The 18,310-nt window shown below is 39.6% G+C and overlaps 1 protein-coding gene across 2 annotated transcripts; it reads left to right on the top strand.

Annotated features, from left to right (window-relative positions):
- The first annotated feature begins 2,833 nt into the window (after window positions 1-2,833).
- LOC146695935 (RING finger protein 122-like) lies at window positions 2,834-14,887 on the top strand. Of its 2 annotated transcripts, none has more exons than XM_085478417.1 (6): window positions 2,834-3,797; window positions 7,582-7,738; window positions 8,886-8,928; window positions 9,053-9,094; window positions 10,979-11,061; window positions 11,928-14,887. In XM_085478417.1, exons 1-6 carry the CDS (start codon window positions 3,773-3,775, stop codon window positions 12,040-12,042), a joined length of 465 nt encoding a protein of 154 aa, XP_085334543.1. In that variant the 5' UTR covers window positions 2,834-3,772; the 3' UTR covers window positions 12,043-14,887. The 2 variants fall into 2 exon arrangements, with proteins under 2 accessions (XP_085334543.1, XP_085334544.1); XM_085478418.1 differs by lacking the exon at window positions 2,834-3,797 and adding an exon at window positions 3,810-5,664.
- The last annotated feature ends 3,423 nt before the right edge of the window (window positions 14,888-18,310 follow it).

Raw genomic sequence — 18,310 nt, 5'->3', positions numbered from 1 at the left:
GCAACTGAGACCATCGACCACAAAGCAATAACAGATCAGATGGCAAACTGTGTGGGACTTCCTGGGACAATGCTAAAGGAGTTTGAGTCCTACTTAAAGGACTGAGATGGCTTTGTGTCTGGATAATTATTAGAGTCTCGAGTTTAATGTGAATGGGTTTTCTGTGAACTCAATTCTACTTTCAGGAGCTGCACTGAGCCCGTGCTGCACTTCTGCACAACAACCACTAGATGGACCATTGGATTCTCCGAAGCAGCCGCACAGACTGAACATGGAATACGTATACTTTACATTATTGTTTCTTTTAATGTTAACTGGATATTTTTCTCAGTTATAAATATTTCTGACATACAAAAACAAATAAATCACTTTTACCTCATTCTATTTCCATTTTAATTTTATATTATAGCACTTATATCACACATCAACTGAGCAGGAAATTGATTTTGCTAGACTCACTCAGCTTAAAAGGTACAATAAGTAATTTTTTCAGGTTATGTAAAGAAAAAAAGGAATGTTGTACTCATAAATATACACTGATTAGTGTTTAATTACATCATCCATCAAATTCATGCATTGTCATAAACTTGGAATGAAACCATTAAAAATACATGGGGGCAGGCACTGGTTTGCATGTTATGCTGACTTCATGTATACAGTGACTGAGGTGGATATTGCTGTTATGCCCAGTTGTGTTTTTTTGTCTGTGGCTTGAGACCAGTAACACATGTAGTATGTCTTAAAAGTTACTTTTAATTTAAAGACCACAAATACTTCTTTCAAACTATATGTGACCATTCAATATTTTTATGTGTATATTTTCATCGTCCTTCTCATTATTCCTCCTCAACTCAAGCGTCATCTCCTTAACTGAAGTTGAAATCGTGAATGAATATGTTTGGTTATTCTCAATACTGTCGCAATTACTTTGTCAGATGATAAACAGTTTGATTAAAGTATCAGATCGTGTAAGAGTTTATTCACTAAGTGGCCGAGTCCATTGATGTTAGATCAACAAGACAGTTTCAAGTTTCTTACATTGGCTAACAGCAGCTAACAGCAGCTAACAGCAGCGCTTACTGACAGAATATTCTGGAATATTCTCCATAACTCACCTTGGTATCGCTGAAACGGACACGTGAGCTTCACTGATTCATTGATGTCACAACGAACGAGTGAACTCAGGCGCAGGACTCTGTTGATGTTGAGAATAAACAGTTTATTTACACGATCACCGAGTGCTATATACAAAGTGCGTGGGGAATAGGGCTCCAGGGAATCCAGGGAAGGAGGGGGAAAGCCACACACTTCTTTGGCCACACACACCACTCACCAAAACAATCAAGATTGCAACTCCAGGGGTGGAAACGGGGATGGGTCCAAGAAGATCTATGTACAGGGGAAGACAATTAGAAGCCAGGGAAACACGAGAAACGACGATACACAGGAAAGAGTCGGGGCTACATTGGTGAGTGTCGTACAACGATCCAGTGATGAGAAACGCTGAGCTGTCGCCTAAATAGTGGCTGAAGTTCAGGACAATGAGCTGCAGGTGCGTGATTACTTGCAAGGGCATGGGCCAGAGGTGGGAACCCCAGCAGAGGCGAGCGAGAGAGAAAGGCCAGAGAAAGCAACAACAGCAACACCGAGATCGCTGGGGAGACACAGGGAACCATGACAATCAAGGCATATCGGAGTCTTTTCGGAAAGTTTTACAGCCTCCTTCGGAGAAATAGATGTGGCATAAACAGCTAACTGACAGCAAACACTCGCTACAATTGTACTGTTGGCCGAGTTGTTTGTCCTACAGTGGCCACCATAGACAGGATTATGCACTTAAATTGGGAGGAGTAAGAAAAAAGCATTCAGTTAACCGTAATCTGCCATGTACTGACATCTAGTGGTTAGATTTTACACGTTGTACCGTTAAGAAATCACAGAAGTCCCATAACCAGTTTTTTTATAGCTACTTAAATAACTTTTTTCTTTTTAATGTGATTCTTCGTGAGATGAAACATTTATTATTCACTCCTGAACAAAAGTATTTACTGGCCAAAAGCTGAAGTCATAAGGCGGGTTGTAATTTTTCTTCTATAAAAGCAGGTCTGAGGGTAGAAACTCATTGAACCCGTTAATCCTCACTTAGCAGAGCTCTACATTTCTTCCTTTTTTTTCCTGGCCCATAACCTCAGGCTGCATTTACAGTGGTTTTTCTGGACTGTTTACCTTTGGCTAGGTTCATTTGTACAGGTGAAAGCACTGGAAAGGTGAAAGCAACAACCAGCAAACACAGTGACACACCCATCCATCTGTCTGTCAATAACAGCTGTACTGAACCTTCTGTCTTTCTGTGTCATATTCCTTCCATGTTTACCTATCATGATTAGCTATCTGCTAACATCTCTCTTCCTGTCTTATCGCCTGCAATTGACACTTATCTTTACGATTATTGAGCTTATTGAAGCTATTTTTATACATGGGCAAGGGCCCAGAGGCAGTTACATTTTTAGTTCAGTTGGAAGTTGGCTTATGGAAGTTTTGAGGGATTCAAAATTCCCCTTTGGTTCGGGTTACGAGTTTTGCATAAACAAAGCGAGTTGCTGTTTATCAGTGGAAAACACTGCATCTAATTAATCAAACTATCTTTCAACTGTCATATCGCTGACTTTCCCCTCATCTGCCTGTCTGCCATCTGCTCTGCAGCTACTTCAATAATAGCTTGCAGCTGCATAGGAAGGTGGGGATGGGGTGGGGGAGAGAGTGGGTGGAAGGAAAACCCAGAGGGGTAAAAGGAGGGCACGCAGGCGAGCTGGGAAGGAGGGAGGAAGGAGGGGGCGGTGAAAGCAGAGCTATGATGCAGACAGCAAATCACATGAGCAGGGATCTGTTTACAAACTGAGACCTTTAGACAGAGAACGTGGGGAAGAGAGACGAGGAAGGAGAGTGAATGTGAGAAGAAAAGAGAAAAAAAAGAAACCACAGGCGGAGAGAGGAGACCCTAGGTTTGAGTTACCATTGGCTGCATTGTCTTCCTGCATTGACATACCTCCCCGTGTTCTGTGTTCACAGCAGGAAGCCGGGGGAAGAGATGAGTTGCTGCTTTCCACGGGAACACTGAGAGGCTGCCTGCCTGCTTGGCTGGCTGTGCTGCCGGGAGAACCCGTCCACGTCCCTCCCTTTGTCTCTCCATAATTGGCAACGGCAGGTTTTCACAGCCAGAGAGGACGAAAGCGGCGTGGAGATCTAAAAGGAGCGGACAGAGGAGTGAGAAGAAAGGGAAAAGAGAACAGAAGAAGAGGAAGGGAAGGACAGCCTTGTCACAGTGTTTTGAAGGGGGAAACAAAGCCAGAGGCTCATAACAAAAGTGCTATATGGGATTTGGAATACATTTCCTTGTCTTGTCAGTGACATTGGTGTCTTCTCATCAGCACAACTCGGATTCTTTGTCATTTGTGGGGAATGCACAAAGGAGCACTTTAGTTTCTACCTCTGATACATTCGCAGCCGTCTGGGAGTCAAAATCTCACATAAGTGGATGTTTTTTATGACATTCATGGGGTAAAATCATCCCAGCAGACTGAAACATTGTGTTCAAGGTCCTAGGTGTCTCTGATCAGGTGTACTGACTCTAGACCACAAGGATTTAACACAGGTATAAGAGGAACCTGGAGGCGGACATCATTTTCAGTGCTGGAAACAATCCCAGAAAAGTTGTGCAAATCATAGTTTGTGATACTGGAACGGCTTACTGGGTTTGCTATATGAACATTTGATGCATCCTGTCCACTGGTGTAACGGTAAGTGACCTGGAGCCAGTTTGCCCTCCTAAAAGAGTTATATTAAGCTGTTCCACCACGATTTCCTTATACATAGTCAACTGATTTTGATTGGATAATGCTACTGGTGTTTTCTAGCAACTGATTTATACATTATTAAGCTGTTTGTAGGTAAGACATGTTTATATATAATTGTTACTATGAGGTGAGGAAGGACTTTCCAGTCACTAGATTAGTGAAGAGCTGACCCAACCCTATCCTGATGTCATGAAGTTATGACAACAGTAACAACTAGGCCACAACATGTTTTACTATTTTTATAATTTTAAAAAAATGACTGCAAAAAAGTTTTTCCTACTTAATCATCTTAAAGATTTTTATGCTACACATTTCTACAAATTTTCCATCCAAAACACATCAAAATAAAACTAGTCATGTTTAACAATGATATAAGCCTATCCCCAACTAATGCATGTGCACAGTAGCCTAGCCTTTAGTGCTCCACTATCAATGATTTACTAGCATCGTGCTAAGATTACCTCCTTCGTCCAGACGTCCTCCTTAACCCTCCTCCTAAAACCCCCTGAGACTGTCACCTGCTGCAGTGACCCTTGTCCATTAGAGAGTGACTTCTGAACCAGACTTCCTCCACTGTAGCTTAACTTCTTGCACTTTAGTCTTGTGAAAACATTAATTACTGTGGTTTAAACCTGACGTTTGTTGCATGGAATGAAAAGTGCCTTGCTCAAACCCCTCAGGCTAAGAACTTGTTTCTCCCCAAGCTAAACTAAGGGGTGTTGGGCCAAAAAGCAAGTAGAACACATTCCTTTGTGATGCAAGGAGAGATATAAAAGTTCATATAAAGTTGGTCTATTTTAGGGTGTGGAAAGCTGCTTGTTTTCTCTGTCTTCATCATGAGGATAGCAAACATCACCAGAAACAAAAATCTGACCCCAAAATCCCACAATACTTTCCCACAACTTTCCCCTGAATTCAAACACTCTATCTAAGAATGCTAACAGGGTAAGCAGTTTGCAATTTGAGACAAGAGGCTACACAGATGTAGTGTGCAGCTCGTGTGCCAGGCTTTACAGACTGCACAGACACAAGAGTGCACCCCCTAAAACCCAACCCTACATCCACTGTGGAGTAGTGATGGGTCGGTCGCGAACGAAATGGCTCTTAGAGCCGGGTGTTTGACATGAACGACGCGAGCCGGCTCCTTATCGCTAGCCGTGGGTTTTTTGTTGTTTTGTTTTTTCTCTCTCACCCTCTCTCGCACTTTTTTCCCGCTTCACTCAACATGCGAGCCTTGTGCTTTATGCTGGGCAGAGGGGGGGAGGGGCGGTAGTTATGCTCAGTAGCACAGGAACAGAGCGGGAGGGAAAGACAGAAAGAGCCAGGGACAAAGGATTCAGAAAGTTTATTCATGCAGGTCCATATGACAGAGAATATACATGTTCTTTTTATTTTCATATTATAATTTATATTTAATTGTGTTGTGGTTTGCAGTGTTTTGTGTTATTTCACTTTAAATTTGTAAAAGGAAAAAGCTGAAAATTTAAATAGTTAAAAGTTGAAATGTGAATAGTTTATTTTTGTATTATATGATTTATTTATTACATTTTATGTGGAGTGAATAAATAAACGTATATTTACAGTGGCCCCTAGAGACAAAGCGCATACAAACTTCAAATCACATACGAACTCTGAAACACGTACAAACTCCAAAGCATGTAAAAACTCAGAAGCACATAAAAACTCAAAACACATACAAAAGACAACAGAAGTGCTCCAGGATGTTAGGGGCAGTGTTTAGCTTTTGTTACCTAGTGGCTACACAAGCCAGCAAGTACCAACCACCGGATTTGGTGTGTGGTAATAACAGGTAAATTAACATTTTTTTTAAAATTATTTGACTATATATGAATGCTTGTGTATAAATACATAAACAACACACATATGCTTTCATGCTTTCAATTGTGTAATTTAAGTGATCATGGTAGCTCTGTTTTGGAAGTTCAGTTCATGCTAGAAATGTGTTTTGGAGTTTGTACGTGTTTTGTCTCTAGGGGCCACCGCATATATTTATATATAAACATATATAAATAAAACCACTTTTTTTTTGTACATTAGTAATTCCTTTTGTGCATAATTTTATATTATTGTTAATAATAAATTAATTAAAGCAACAAAACAACCTGAAGAGCCGGTTCGGAGCCGAAAGAGCCGGCTCTTTTTAGTGAGCCCAACCGAAACCTCTGGTGGAGCTGGGTGGTCTAATACTCACATAAAAATGTGTTTATACACACAGGTGTTAAACTTATGTTGTTGACCTTCATTCCCTTGATCTAAAATAGCAACGTGACACACATGGGAAGTCCAGACTAGTATATTTTTTGAAACAAGTTTAACAGCCTGGTTTTAAAGGCTAAAATGTTTGCTAATGCAGGCAACATTAACAACTGATAACAACTCTAGGCTACTTGTTGTCCAACAACTGCCGAGGAAAGTTCTGGTTGTAGCTGCTAAATGTTACACGTTGATCAGTCCTTAGCTCTTAGCTACTACTCTGGTCAAGCTAATGGCTACATAGCCTTTAGCTAAGGCTACATAGCCTTTAGCTAAGTAGCTAATGGCAACGTTTTGATATGAAGATAATAGCTAGTGTTGTGTCTTCACTGCTTATGAAGAAATCGCCTCGGAGTCTTCATACTGATTCTTTTATTCCGTATATATAGAACAAGCAATCACGCAACTGTAAACTGCTAAGCTAGCACATGAACACACAGCCGGCGTACCTATCTACATCCGGTGATTTCAAAATAAAAGTTCGAACATTACAGCTAGGTAAATGGGCATTAGCTTCCTAGCAAAGGGATAAATTTATCTGCCACTTGATGCCGGGCAAGTAGGGTACATCTGGTTCATCAGAGTTTTCTAGTGACAAGTCTGAAGAGAACAAAAAGAACCTGTTAAACAGTATAGTTATGAAGCATTGCAAAAAATTGTTTAAAAAATTAAAAAACAATTGTGTATATTAGCTTTTCCTTTCCTTTTGTGCACATATATATATGTCTCTATAACATATTGGGCTATTAGGGTCATTTCAGAACTACAGACAAAGGACATAAATTGTTCAGAATAAAATTAAATAGAAGCTTTCCCACATCTTTATGAATTTTGCAAACTATTTAGGTCATAAATATTCTGTGCAGAAAAAGCAAGCATGCTTTCTTTCTTTCCTAATGATTTCTGTTGGCATTTTAATTCCACAGCTGAATTAGCTGACTAATAGCTTTGTTTATTGTGTTGCCATACAATCAGGCATGAGAAACCATGAATCCGTATTTGCATTATCACCAACACTATATTCATGAGTGGCTTGTTCTTTGTGTCAAGATATATGAACAGTGAGCCTTACATACAGGCCACTACCAACGTATTATGGAAATATTATACACTGATATTATAAAATGATCCAGTTTAATAATTAACTGTATTTTAATTTGAAACTATTCATAAATGATTGCTGCTATAGGTATTTATTATATAGCTCAAAATACCTTTTCATAAATCTGAACAACTAAAATGTTTATTATGTCATTAAAGCAAATTTCCTTAGTATAAAAAATCAGCTGTGTTAAGCTATTGTGGTGGGACTGGTTTACACTAACGTGCAAGTAGTTATGGAAGTAGTTTTCTTGTGAGCCAAACTGTGTTGCTCTAGCTGTTTTAATACAGGTTGAGGTAGTTTATACACTGGGTGCAGTCTTTTTCCTCTGTGTGTATCCTATTCTCTTAGGGTGTCTATGTAACCTCGGACTGCAGAACTCTGATCCTTACTGCAAGATGACATCAGAAACATTGCACGAACTGCCGCTCAACGTCTACATAATCATCCTGGGCATTGGCCTCTTCATCCTCATGCTCAGCCTCATCTTCTGCTGCTACCTGTTCAGGTACAGGACAAAAGGCAGTGCAGCTTTAGAGCTCCTGCATCAGATAGCTCTACAAAACTCTTATATTTGTGTGTTTCTATGAACTAGTCACCATTTAGTCATGTGCATTAATTCATTCTAAGTCTGTCAGACTCTCAGCGGAATTGGTCTCTAATTCCAAATAGTAAATGGGTCTTTCTCTTTTAATAAACATCATAAAATCTGTTGTTAAGTAGGCAGAATTGTACACCTAACTTACAAATACAAATAACAAAAGAATCAAAAATAGTTCCAAGACATATTTAATCCTCCATTCACTTATACAGGATTTTTTTTTTACCTATATTGGAGTGTGTTACAAAACAAAACATCTTATTTCTCAGTTTCTTGCAACTGTGTTTCATCCACAGCCAGACTCATTTCTTCGTATCATCTTTTATCATTTGGCATTCATATGGGAGTTGAAATGAGTCACATGAAACTATCAGTCCAGCTGAAACAAGCTAAATTATATTATGGGGTGGGTTCACATGAGCAGATCTTAATGGCTGACTCTGAACATTAGGAGATAGTATTTTCCGCTGTCATTGCATTATGTGGAAATACATGGAACATTGTTGTTTGACAAAATGAAGTGCTGACAGAACAGGTTTAGGACAGGGTGCTGCTTTCAAGCACTAGCATTCCTGGAAAAAGTCCGTGTAAATGGATTGATGAAGTCATGTTTCATCAGTCATATTGTGGTTTCACTAGCAAAGGTGTAGCGAAGATACCCTGGAGACAAAGGTGCTTTTACTTATCCTTCAAATTTAGTAAGGGATTGGTGAACTAGCTATTTGCTTGTTCCCCAAACCCAAAATAATGCTAATCTATTTATGCTTTACACAGCTTGTGATCAGTGCAGTAAAACTGAATTTCAGCCAGATTTGTTTCCTACAAGCGCACATTCCTGACAGAGTTACAGTTCTGCTCAGTACAAGAGTGGATGGACAGGCTGATACATGAATTTCACGTTGTGTGAATTCCAGGCCTGCTCAAAGTACTATCCCAGCTGATTCCTACAGCATGACAAGACTTGTAATGGTGAAGACAGATGTGGAAGCATCAGACATAGTTTAGAGCTTTCATGTATCTAAATAATAATATGTTTCTTATTTGTGCTTCACAGACTGAGGCGACGAGGTGCTAGAGGGAAGTACGGCTACAACGAGGTAATATATTGATATTGTGACCAATATGACAAGTGCCAAATTGTAATCCAGTTACACTTGCGCTTTTTCTAGAGAACTGCCATTTATATGTATATATTTTACACAAATCCCTTCTTCTCAACAGGTTGTTTTAAAAGGAGCGGAGAAGAAACTGAGCCTACTTGGTGTAAGTTAAAGGGGCAAACTGGGCTGAGATGAACAGGAACCAGAGCCAGTGTTAACTATTTAAAAGATATTTGTTATACATCCTTTTTGTTAAGTGATTTAAACTGTGAAAAGCAAAACCAAATAAAGGGATTAAATGGAAGCCTAATTTACTGCTGAGCTGTAGTAAATCTATAATTCAACCAAAGAAATAGGGAACCATTGTTTGGTGTGACTGCAGCGTAAATATAGGATAGGATCAGATAAGTGTAAACTTCATCCTACTCCTTTGACTCTTATGACAAAATGCCATCATATTTTTAAAGGTCAAATAAGAGGAGACCATGTAAAAGCATTATACATTATGTAAAACCTGCCAGTTACTTTTAGAACTACTTTTTTAACCATTAGCTGCTGGTTTTGAGGTTTAGCTAGCTACAGCAATTACAGTCATGTGAAAGTTTTCACTCAGAGTAATCTAGGCAGTCCTGTGAAAAACTAAGTACACCTGTACTGCTTCATTGAAATTATGACAGTAAATAACAGCCACATTTTAAATAGACTCTAAAGTCTAGCATTTACCCAGTATATATGAAGGGAAGGTTTTTTATGATAGTCAGATAGTCACCTGTCTGATGCCATACTCTTCAGCGAATATTACAAGTCATCAGATGTAACTAGCAGATTTTGTTGAATATGATGCAAACTTCTACAACAAAAATGAAGTGGCAGTATGTTCTTAGAAAGAATTTTTGTCTTCTTTGCTAGAGTTATTTTTCGTTTTCCCACAGGAGGGAACTATGGTGTGAACTAACACAATGATTTTTGGGGTCATAATTGGATAAAAATGGCAAAAATTGTCAGATATGGCTGAAAAAAGTATGCCAATCTATGGATTTGGCATCTAGATTTAGATTAATCAAAAGTGAAACATACAAACTGCTGAAATAGCAGTGAAATAAAACAGGTGCATAGTTGGCCCATACATAGTAATTTACAATCTGGTAACATGCACAATTGATTGGAGTTTTATTTTCAAGTTCGACGTGACAAATTTCAGTCTACTTTTCAGCGTTGTCATCCCGCTTTCTCCTACACAAAAACAGTTTTTGCCTCACATTTGGCTTTTAGTGATCTGGTCAGTCTACAGGGCCTGGGCACCTTGCAGTCACTGAGTCAGCCATTAACTCCTTTGTATACCAAAGTATTCTGAGTCAAATATGCCATCTGTCTGACAGATAAAGCTTGACCCAAACTGGGTCATAAAACAGGTCAGTGATCCCAGGTACAGATGCAAATCTACAACCCGCATGGGTAAAAAAAAGAAAAGAATCAAAGTTACCCAGTCAAAGTCCAGACCTCAACCCAGCTGACACGCTGTGACAGGACCTTTGTGCATAAACAAATGCCCACAAAACTCAGTGAACTGAAGCCACATTGTGTAGGAGCCACTGATAAAGTCCTGCAGACTTTACTTGAAGTTATGGCTGTTACAGGTGCTCCACGGGCATGGCTTCATGACTGTAGCTACCACTTTGTGCTAGATGTTATGTATTTATAATTCATTATTTTAGCAGTTTGATACATCATAATAAGCGTAACTAGATTTTGGAAAAGTAAAGCAATCGAATAACTGATTAAATGCCAAAATTGGTATTGTGGTTATTCACCCAAGAGAAACAGGCGAGGTACTCACTGCTAGCAATAAATGTGTGCTTCAGGAGCTTCAGGAAGATCTCTGAAAAATTATAGTAACTGCTATATCTTAATGTAACTTTTAAGCTACCAATGAGCGAATGAAAAGATGGTCTCTATTGTGAAATCACACCCAGATGTTACACAATAAGTGTAAAAAAAAAGGTAGTCGTTTTGAATTTTGAATTAAACCGTCATTTGGCCTTTTCAGCAAACATGTGCGGTGTGCTTGGAAGAGTTTCGCAGCAGGGACGAGCTTGGAGTGTGCCCGTGTTCCCATGCTTTTCACAAAAAGTAAGTTGTTTAGTACATCATTCCATGGTAATTATCAAACCTTCATGAGAGCAAACAACTGACTCCATGTTACGAAAACTCCAAACTCAAAACATGTTTCATTTGTTTTAGTGGTTTCACAAACTTGTAATCATGCACCTAAGCTGACTGCCTGACCGTGGCTCCATTCGTCTTTTTTAAAGCTTAAAAGTTTTAGTGAAATGTGCAAGGATCTCGACCAGCTGGAGAAATGACATGTGCAAATTTCTTGCTGGTCTCTGCCTTCAATTAGCAGCTGACGCAGTCACCGAGGCCGTAGAATTTGGAAAAAGATGCCCAGCAACGCTCGCAGGAAATGACTACCAGATTTCTAAGAACTCTTGACCGTGCATGTTTGAACAGGAGGACCTTTGTAACTGAGCCTTGAATTTACCCTGCAGCTTAGGTGTGACAATAACAGCAGCAGTTTTAGACCAGCTTCTGGAATGTACATGCTGTTTACAAAGTGTGTGAGCTGTCACTGTTCCTGTATTTCTCTTTTGTTGTGTTTTTAACCACTAAACCATCACTGGGTCGCCAGGGATCTTTTTTGGGGCAGGGTAGGTTCAGTTCATATTGACCCTTTTATATAGACTTTTCACCTACTTGGTGTATTCAGGTTTAAATCTTAAAATAGGAAAGCCGAAAGGCCAAAATCCATGTAAAGGAGCTGAGTTAAAAGGTAACATGATCTTGCTTCTGGGACTGTGCTTGTTTAACATGTTGCTAAAATGGAACCTTAAGTATTTCTCTGGTGATCTGATGGATGCTACGTGGTTAAAACTGAACCTTTTCACATAACTTTGCAACTTTGTGTCTTTGCCTCATGTCTATCCACATTTATGCAGGTGTCTGCTAAAATGGTTAGAGATTCGCAGCGTGTGCCCCATGTGCAACAAGCCCATTTGTCGCCTCCAGCCTGACCACCAGCAACCAGTGCCTCAGAGTCTCCTGGAGGTCTGAGGGTGGAGCGTACGTCCAGCAGCACTCCACGGCTCTTCAGTCAATTGACCTGTCACTGTACAGAATCCTGTTCCACAATCTGACACACAGTACTTTTAGTAATGTGAGTATTTATGAGGCAGAGCTCTTCTGAAAGTGAAAATAAATATAGATATGAGAGTAAATAAGGAAAGCCAAAGAACATTCCCGGCAAACTGAATAAGGTGAGAGATTGGAATGGTAACCACATTTAATCTGTATGTACACGGCATTCATGATAGAGTTGCAGTAGGTTGAAATCAACCAAAAGGAGAAAGTTCAAAAATAACCAGCCATCTCATATGGCTTTCCCATCATTGAATTCACAGAACTCAAACCTCTCTCTCCCACCTGAAGGTCCTGCATGTTCCTGCTTGGAATTCATTTCTTTAGATAAAAGGTGTACACTTGCAATTTAGAGTCTATTAATTTAGTTTGGTGTTATTCTCCCTTTGTGCAGCCATGCACAGCTCCAAGTGCTCTGGGTATGTTTGGATCACCCACTCATGACTAGCTTTGCAGACACAAAACAGACTTTTTTTAAAGTCAAACTAACACAACCATGATAGCGATGATCATCACTATCGACCATAGCTGGGAATGGCCCAGAGACCAGAAAGCAGTTTCTAGTGGAGGACTTGTTTAAGGCCAAAAAGGCATATGAGGTCAGAAGGTAGCACTAAGTTTTTCAGTTTTGGCTCTCTTCAAGTTTGTCCTCTTTTCCCAGCTGGCATCAAGTGAGGTTTGACTGTTTTGAACAGAGGTGGAAGAGATTCAGTGAGCATGGGCACACCAAGAGTTAGCAATCCAAGTGGAGCAGACGTGGAGGGAGAGGTGCAGCACTTCACAGTGGGATAATCTGGAGTCAGATTTAAATAAAGCTACTTTTTAATGGTGTGGTCACAGAATTATTATTTCACCTCTTGGCGATCAGCTATTCCAGTCTGTGCGGATTGCCTCGCCGATCATGAGCTAGCTTTTTAAAGCCTGAAAACAAAACCCAGAGAAAGTGCAGCAGTCCACTTTCCTCTGCAACTGCTGGATTACAGCGTGCTGGGAGGTTATCGATTTTCTTTTTTTTCATTGTTGCCAAAACGATTTTGTCCACTGTAGCTTTAACACAGTCAAGCCAGATGTGTAAACTAATGGACAAGTGCCTTCAAGATGCATACAATGCAAAGCCCACTAAAAACAGATGAAGTATTTAAGAGACTTTGTAATATAAAAGAGAAAAAGAAACTGGATTTGAAGTGAAAAATGTAGCATCCATGTAGTTTTGTCAAAAAAACAAACAAACAACAAAAACAACAATAACTCAGACCACAAATCATGCTTCCCTTCATCAACCTGTGATGACAAAGTTGTTACGATTCGTGTTTGAAATTCAGTTTGCTGGTTATGGTGGAAGAGTCGGTGCTACATGTGAACAGTGAAAGTGAAACTTGTCAGACATAAGTCTAAACTTCAGACTTCAAAAGGCTCCAGTTTAATATAGACACAAGTTTTGCTTCAGGTTGTTGATCAAGTGGGGTCAGATAATATAGCTTTACTATAACTGAACTAATGAGATTATTTCTGCCTTCAGAGCAGCTCTGCCTCTGAGAAATGTTTGTATGACAAACTCCAGTCTGCTTGTTTTTTTTGTTCTTTTACTTTACCCAAAAATGACATGCAGCTCCTTGTGAACATGATTTGCTTTGATCGTTTGCTACATTTTCATAGAGCCTGAGAAAAAAAGTGCAGTCTCTTGACAATGTTATGAAGAGATCTGAACCTCCTTTGTCTCTGTGTGATGAGACGACAACGATGATGATGATGATGATGAATGCAGAGACTGTAAAGAAAGTGCAAAATGACCCACGGGGCTGATTTAACTTAAGGAAATGGGATTATTTTGAACTAACAAGAGGAAGAGGTGTATTTATTCAGGTGTATCTACTATTTCTCAGTCAGCTCTGTACTATACTGGGTTGCCAAGCTGAGTGAAGGTAGCCATGTCCCAAATGTCTCGAGTGACTCACCCACTAAAATATACCTGATTTTGATATTTGTTTCTTCTTCTTCTTCTTTAAAAAAAAAAATCATAACAAGGTTTCAGTAAAATATACTGTGAGTCTGTGATGACACAGCACTTTTGCAGGAGTGCTAACATGAACTAATTCATCTTTAAGGCAATCTTAGCTCCCCATGTGTGAAGAGCTACACTTGCTAAAGTAAGAAGGGACTGCAGTGACATGAAAGAGCCTGTCCGAGAACAAGTGAGGTACATCATAATTATAATTCTCTGTGTTCACCATGTTATACAGGTTAAGTACTGTGTAAACTGTAACTATAACAGTTTCTGACTTCTAAAATATATTCAGTACAATCAGCTTTTTGATAAGGTTGTCTGGACCCACGTCTTTTTTTTTTTGTCTAGATTTGTTACATGTACACAATTAAAACTGTTTATTTCTATGTTGTCATTTTAATATATGAAAGAAAAGCCTGTTGGTACTCTCGCTATATTTTAGCAACTCTGATCTTTTACAATGTGTCCTCATACAGAATAATCACAGTGTTATAACCAATGAGGTGCCACCTTATCGGTGCTATATAAATGTACCCACCAATAATTCTGTGTAAGTTTAAATGCAGTTTGTTGTTATCTTTTTAGCAGTGTCTTTGGTGTTGACAACCTCAGCCTGTTGGTTCGTCTCTCCATCAAACACTTTGAGCTTTGAAGAAACCAGACAATTATTGTACCGCTATGGGATGCTGTAAAAACCATAACTGGTCCCCAGTGGGGATCCAGATTACTTTAAAATTAAAGTATTCACATATCTGTTGACGTTTATCCAGCACCTTCATTCAGTCAAAAATTTAATCTGTGTTACATTTTATGGTTTGTGCCTAAATGTCTGTGTAGGTTCTCAGTCATAAAGTTCATGGTAGACTTAAATGCTTGAAATGAAAGCAGCTGGACCTCTTTTTGGTTTCACCTTTCATCCAAGAGGCTTCTTTGGTTTAATCCAGCAAACTGAAGAAGCCTTAATGGTTTGCAGCCACATATCAAAAGAATTACAGGCTATTTTCATCAGCGTACCTGCTAATCCACTGACATGCTAAACTAAAATAGCAAACATTACTTTTGAAACATTAGTAATGTTAGCATTATTACTGTTAGTTTGCTAGCATACTGACCTCAGCATTCAGCTTCAAAGTTCTGGTGTGCCTGTAATAACAATCTGATTATTTCATATCACCATTTCTGCCTGTATTTATTACAGGAAGTCACGATATACTGAACTCTCAGACAGTCGATTCTGTTCATCTGTAATGTTTTCAGAGGGAGAAACATTTCCTCTCTCATCCAAGTGACTTCTTCTGACTGCAAGCTTCATCAACCTGTCTCAACCCCAACCTAACAGAAACTAGCACCACTGACTAGCATTGGGCCATGAGGTCAGTTTAATGATCAATAATATGAAAACTGTCACGACCATTGATCAAACGTCATGAGTGCCTTACAGAGAGAGTTGGAAAATGGCTGCATATGTACACTTGGGCGCCGCCCTCAGTTCAGAAGTGTGTGTTTCCTTTTTTCATGTAAATGGTCTCACTGACGTCCCGCTCAAACCAGCGTTCCTCCCTGTCTAGGATGTGTACAAGTGAACAAGTGCCCACTGGCCTGTAGGTGTAACAGACTGTGGAGTCCTGACCCAACGAGGTAGTTCTTCTGTGTTGTGCCATCCACTTAGCCGGAGGTTGTTTGGTTTCCAGGAGTTAGAAATCACAGGTCCTCCTGGCTCTTCACCGCATACATTATAATCTGCTTGTGCCGGGGGATCGATCCTTGGGGTGGACCAGTTTATAATGTTTACATCTAAGTCTTCTTAACTCATAAACAGAATTTCTGGTCTACTACAGGGTCTTTACAGGGACAAATAAGCGACCGTACAGGTACAAAGATGCACGTCTTACTGCATAAATATGCACAACACAAAAGCAGAGACAAAAGAAAGCTGTTGCACAGAGTCAGCAAATGTCTGGAAATTCCCTGCTCAGGTATGACATCAGGGTATTTGTGCAAGAACACATCAATTGTGTCACGAAAAGGTTTTCAAAGATGCTAACTATTGATTGTTGACACTGATTAACCGGATTACCTGCAGACACTTGAAAAGGCAGAAATTTCATTTGAGTCCCCAAAACACCACACTACAAATGTTCTAACATCTATATTCCCACATGCCCTGAAAGTAGTCCACAGTTCCTCATAAAGTAAATATTTAACTTCAAGAAGTCTCAGATATCAGCATGCATTCAGTGTTCTGCAGACAAATTACCTCATTACAGCAAGTGGAGAGAATGATTAGAAGATAGAGAGGATAATCGCAAAGGGAGGGGATAAGCTGGTTCACAGGTTCTCTCAGTACATGACTTGTTGCCTTAATTATAAATAGATATCAAAGAGCATATGGTTCTATTTATGTTTTCGTCTTTGTCTGGAATGGTTGTTTTTGTTTCCTTGGCATCCATGCGTGTATAAGCAATCAAATCTCTGGGCTTAGTGACTCACCTAATGTCTCTTTCCTCTTTCTGGGTGCACAACTCTAAGTGGCTGTAGTCTCTCAGTCAGCAAATGGGCTGATTGTTATCCTCCTGCAAGATGATGCCACATCTGGCATAACCTGACTCGAAGAAAACAAAACAAATAAACCAGGAGGATGAAGAAAAACTTTATCGTATTTGAGAGTGTAATAAAGGATAATACATCCATCTACTCATGATACATATTGTACTTTATGGTTCACATAAAATGAACATGTGTCACATGATCTCAGATATACAATACACAAGCTAGTCACTGTTATTCCTGCCTCTTCATTCCCAGGAACTGACTGTTGTATTCCATCATCAGCACAGGGATGTACCAGAAGTCACTTCCCTAAACAAAAAACACAGAGGCAACCCGATGTCACACAACTCAACAACAACTCACTGTTGTTGCTATTTTGACTTTGTGGATTATAAAGAAGATGTGATTGAAGTTCAGCTTTAGTTTAATGTTTTTAACAAAAATAAAATGGCAAAATTGTTTTTTTACTCGGATGAAAATCCCTTGCAGCTGAAGACTGCAATACCTTAAGCTGCAGCTTGTTTGTGAGTCTTTTCGTTAACTGAAAAGTATACTAAAAAAAACAAGTTGGGTTTTTTCCATTTTTAATAAAACAAAGAGTGGAAATACCTCCAACACACAAACATTTGACAACCCAGCATGCAATTAATTTGCACAAATGTAATGTCTTTGATATGCTGCTCAGAGATGGTCGTGACTCTCAAATCGGAGCCAGTGATAACTCTTCCTCTATGCTGTTGCATGCTGGGGCGGCAGGTGGGGTGTTGCAGATGCCAACGGTCACAGGAGCACGCTCAGTGAGAGACTGAGATTACACAAATGCACCACAGAACGACACAGGAAGTCATCCATGCCTGTACAACTCCTCCATCTAATGCACAGTACACAGAGCAATAGTTACTTTTGCACATGCTCTTCAGTGAAATTAAGAAATAATAAAGTTTGACAGGTTAGAGTAAAATGTCAGTCATATGTATCTCATCTCTGTAATATTCTGGATATTTATAATTGAGCTATTTATATATATCACAGCTATTTCTTATATATTGTAAACTTTATAATATATTTTATTATTTAATTTAGTTCAGTCGGTTACTGTTCTAATTGTCTTGGATTAATAAAGATTCCGATTCTCTCCCCTGTGGAACAGAAACTAAATTAGAGTTCCTAGGCTCATTTAAACTTAGGTGGCATTGTTGCAAGGTAGCCAGAATTCTGTCACTAGTGGGGCATTGTTTTGTAAGCTTTCTGTTTACTCAGATCAGTGACTGCCAACTTCCCCCTCATGCCACATCAATCATTAACCCCAGTTTTACAGCAGGAACCAAGTTTTCCCAGCACAGCACTGCCTCCGCTGGTTTGTGTTGTTCCCGCGGTGCATCCTGGTACCAGGCAGTCGCCACCTACACACAGGCTCATGCACCGAGGCATGTATGTGATGTAAAAGAGGACGTGATTCATCCGACCAGGACACCTTCTTCTATTGCTCTGTGGTCCAGTTCTGATGGTCAAGTGCCCATTGTTGGTGCTCATAGTGGTGGATAGGGGTCAGCATGGGCAGCCTGACTGGTCTGCAGCTATGCAGCCCAGTACACAGCAAACTGTGACGTTCTGTGTATTCTGAAACCT

The sequence above is a fragment of the Copadichromis virginalis genome, linkage group LG13 (genome assembly GCF_057382275.1).
Source record: "Copadichromis virginalis isolate Kocher_CV1m ecotype Utaka linkage group LG13, C_Virginalis_male_GT1.1, whole genome shotgun sequence".
NCBI classification, from domain to species: domain Eukaryota; kingdom Metazoa; phylum Chordata; class Actinopteri; order Cichliformes; family Cichlidae; genus Copadichromis; species Copadichromis virginalis.
This window is presented reverse-complemented; position numbering and strand designations above follow the sequence as displayed.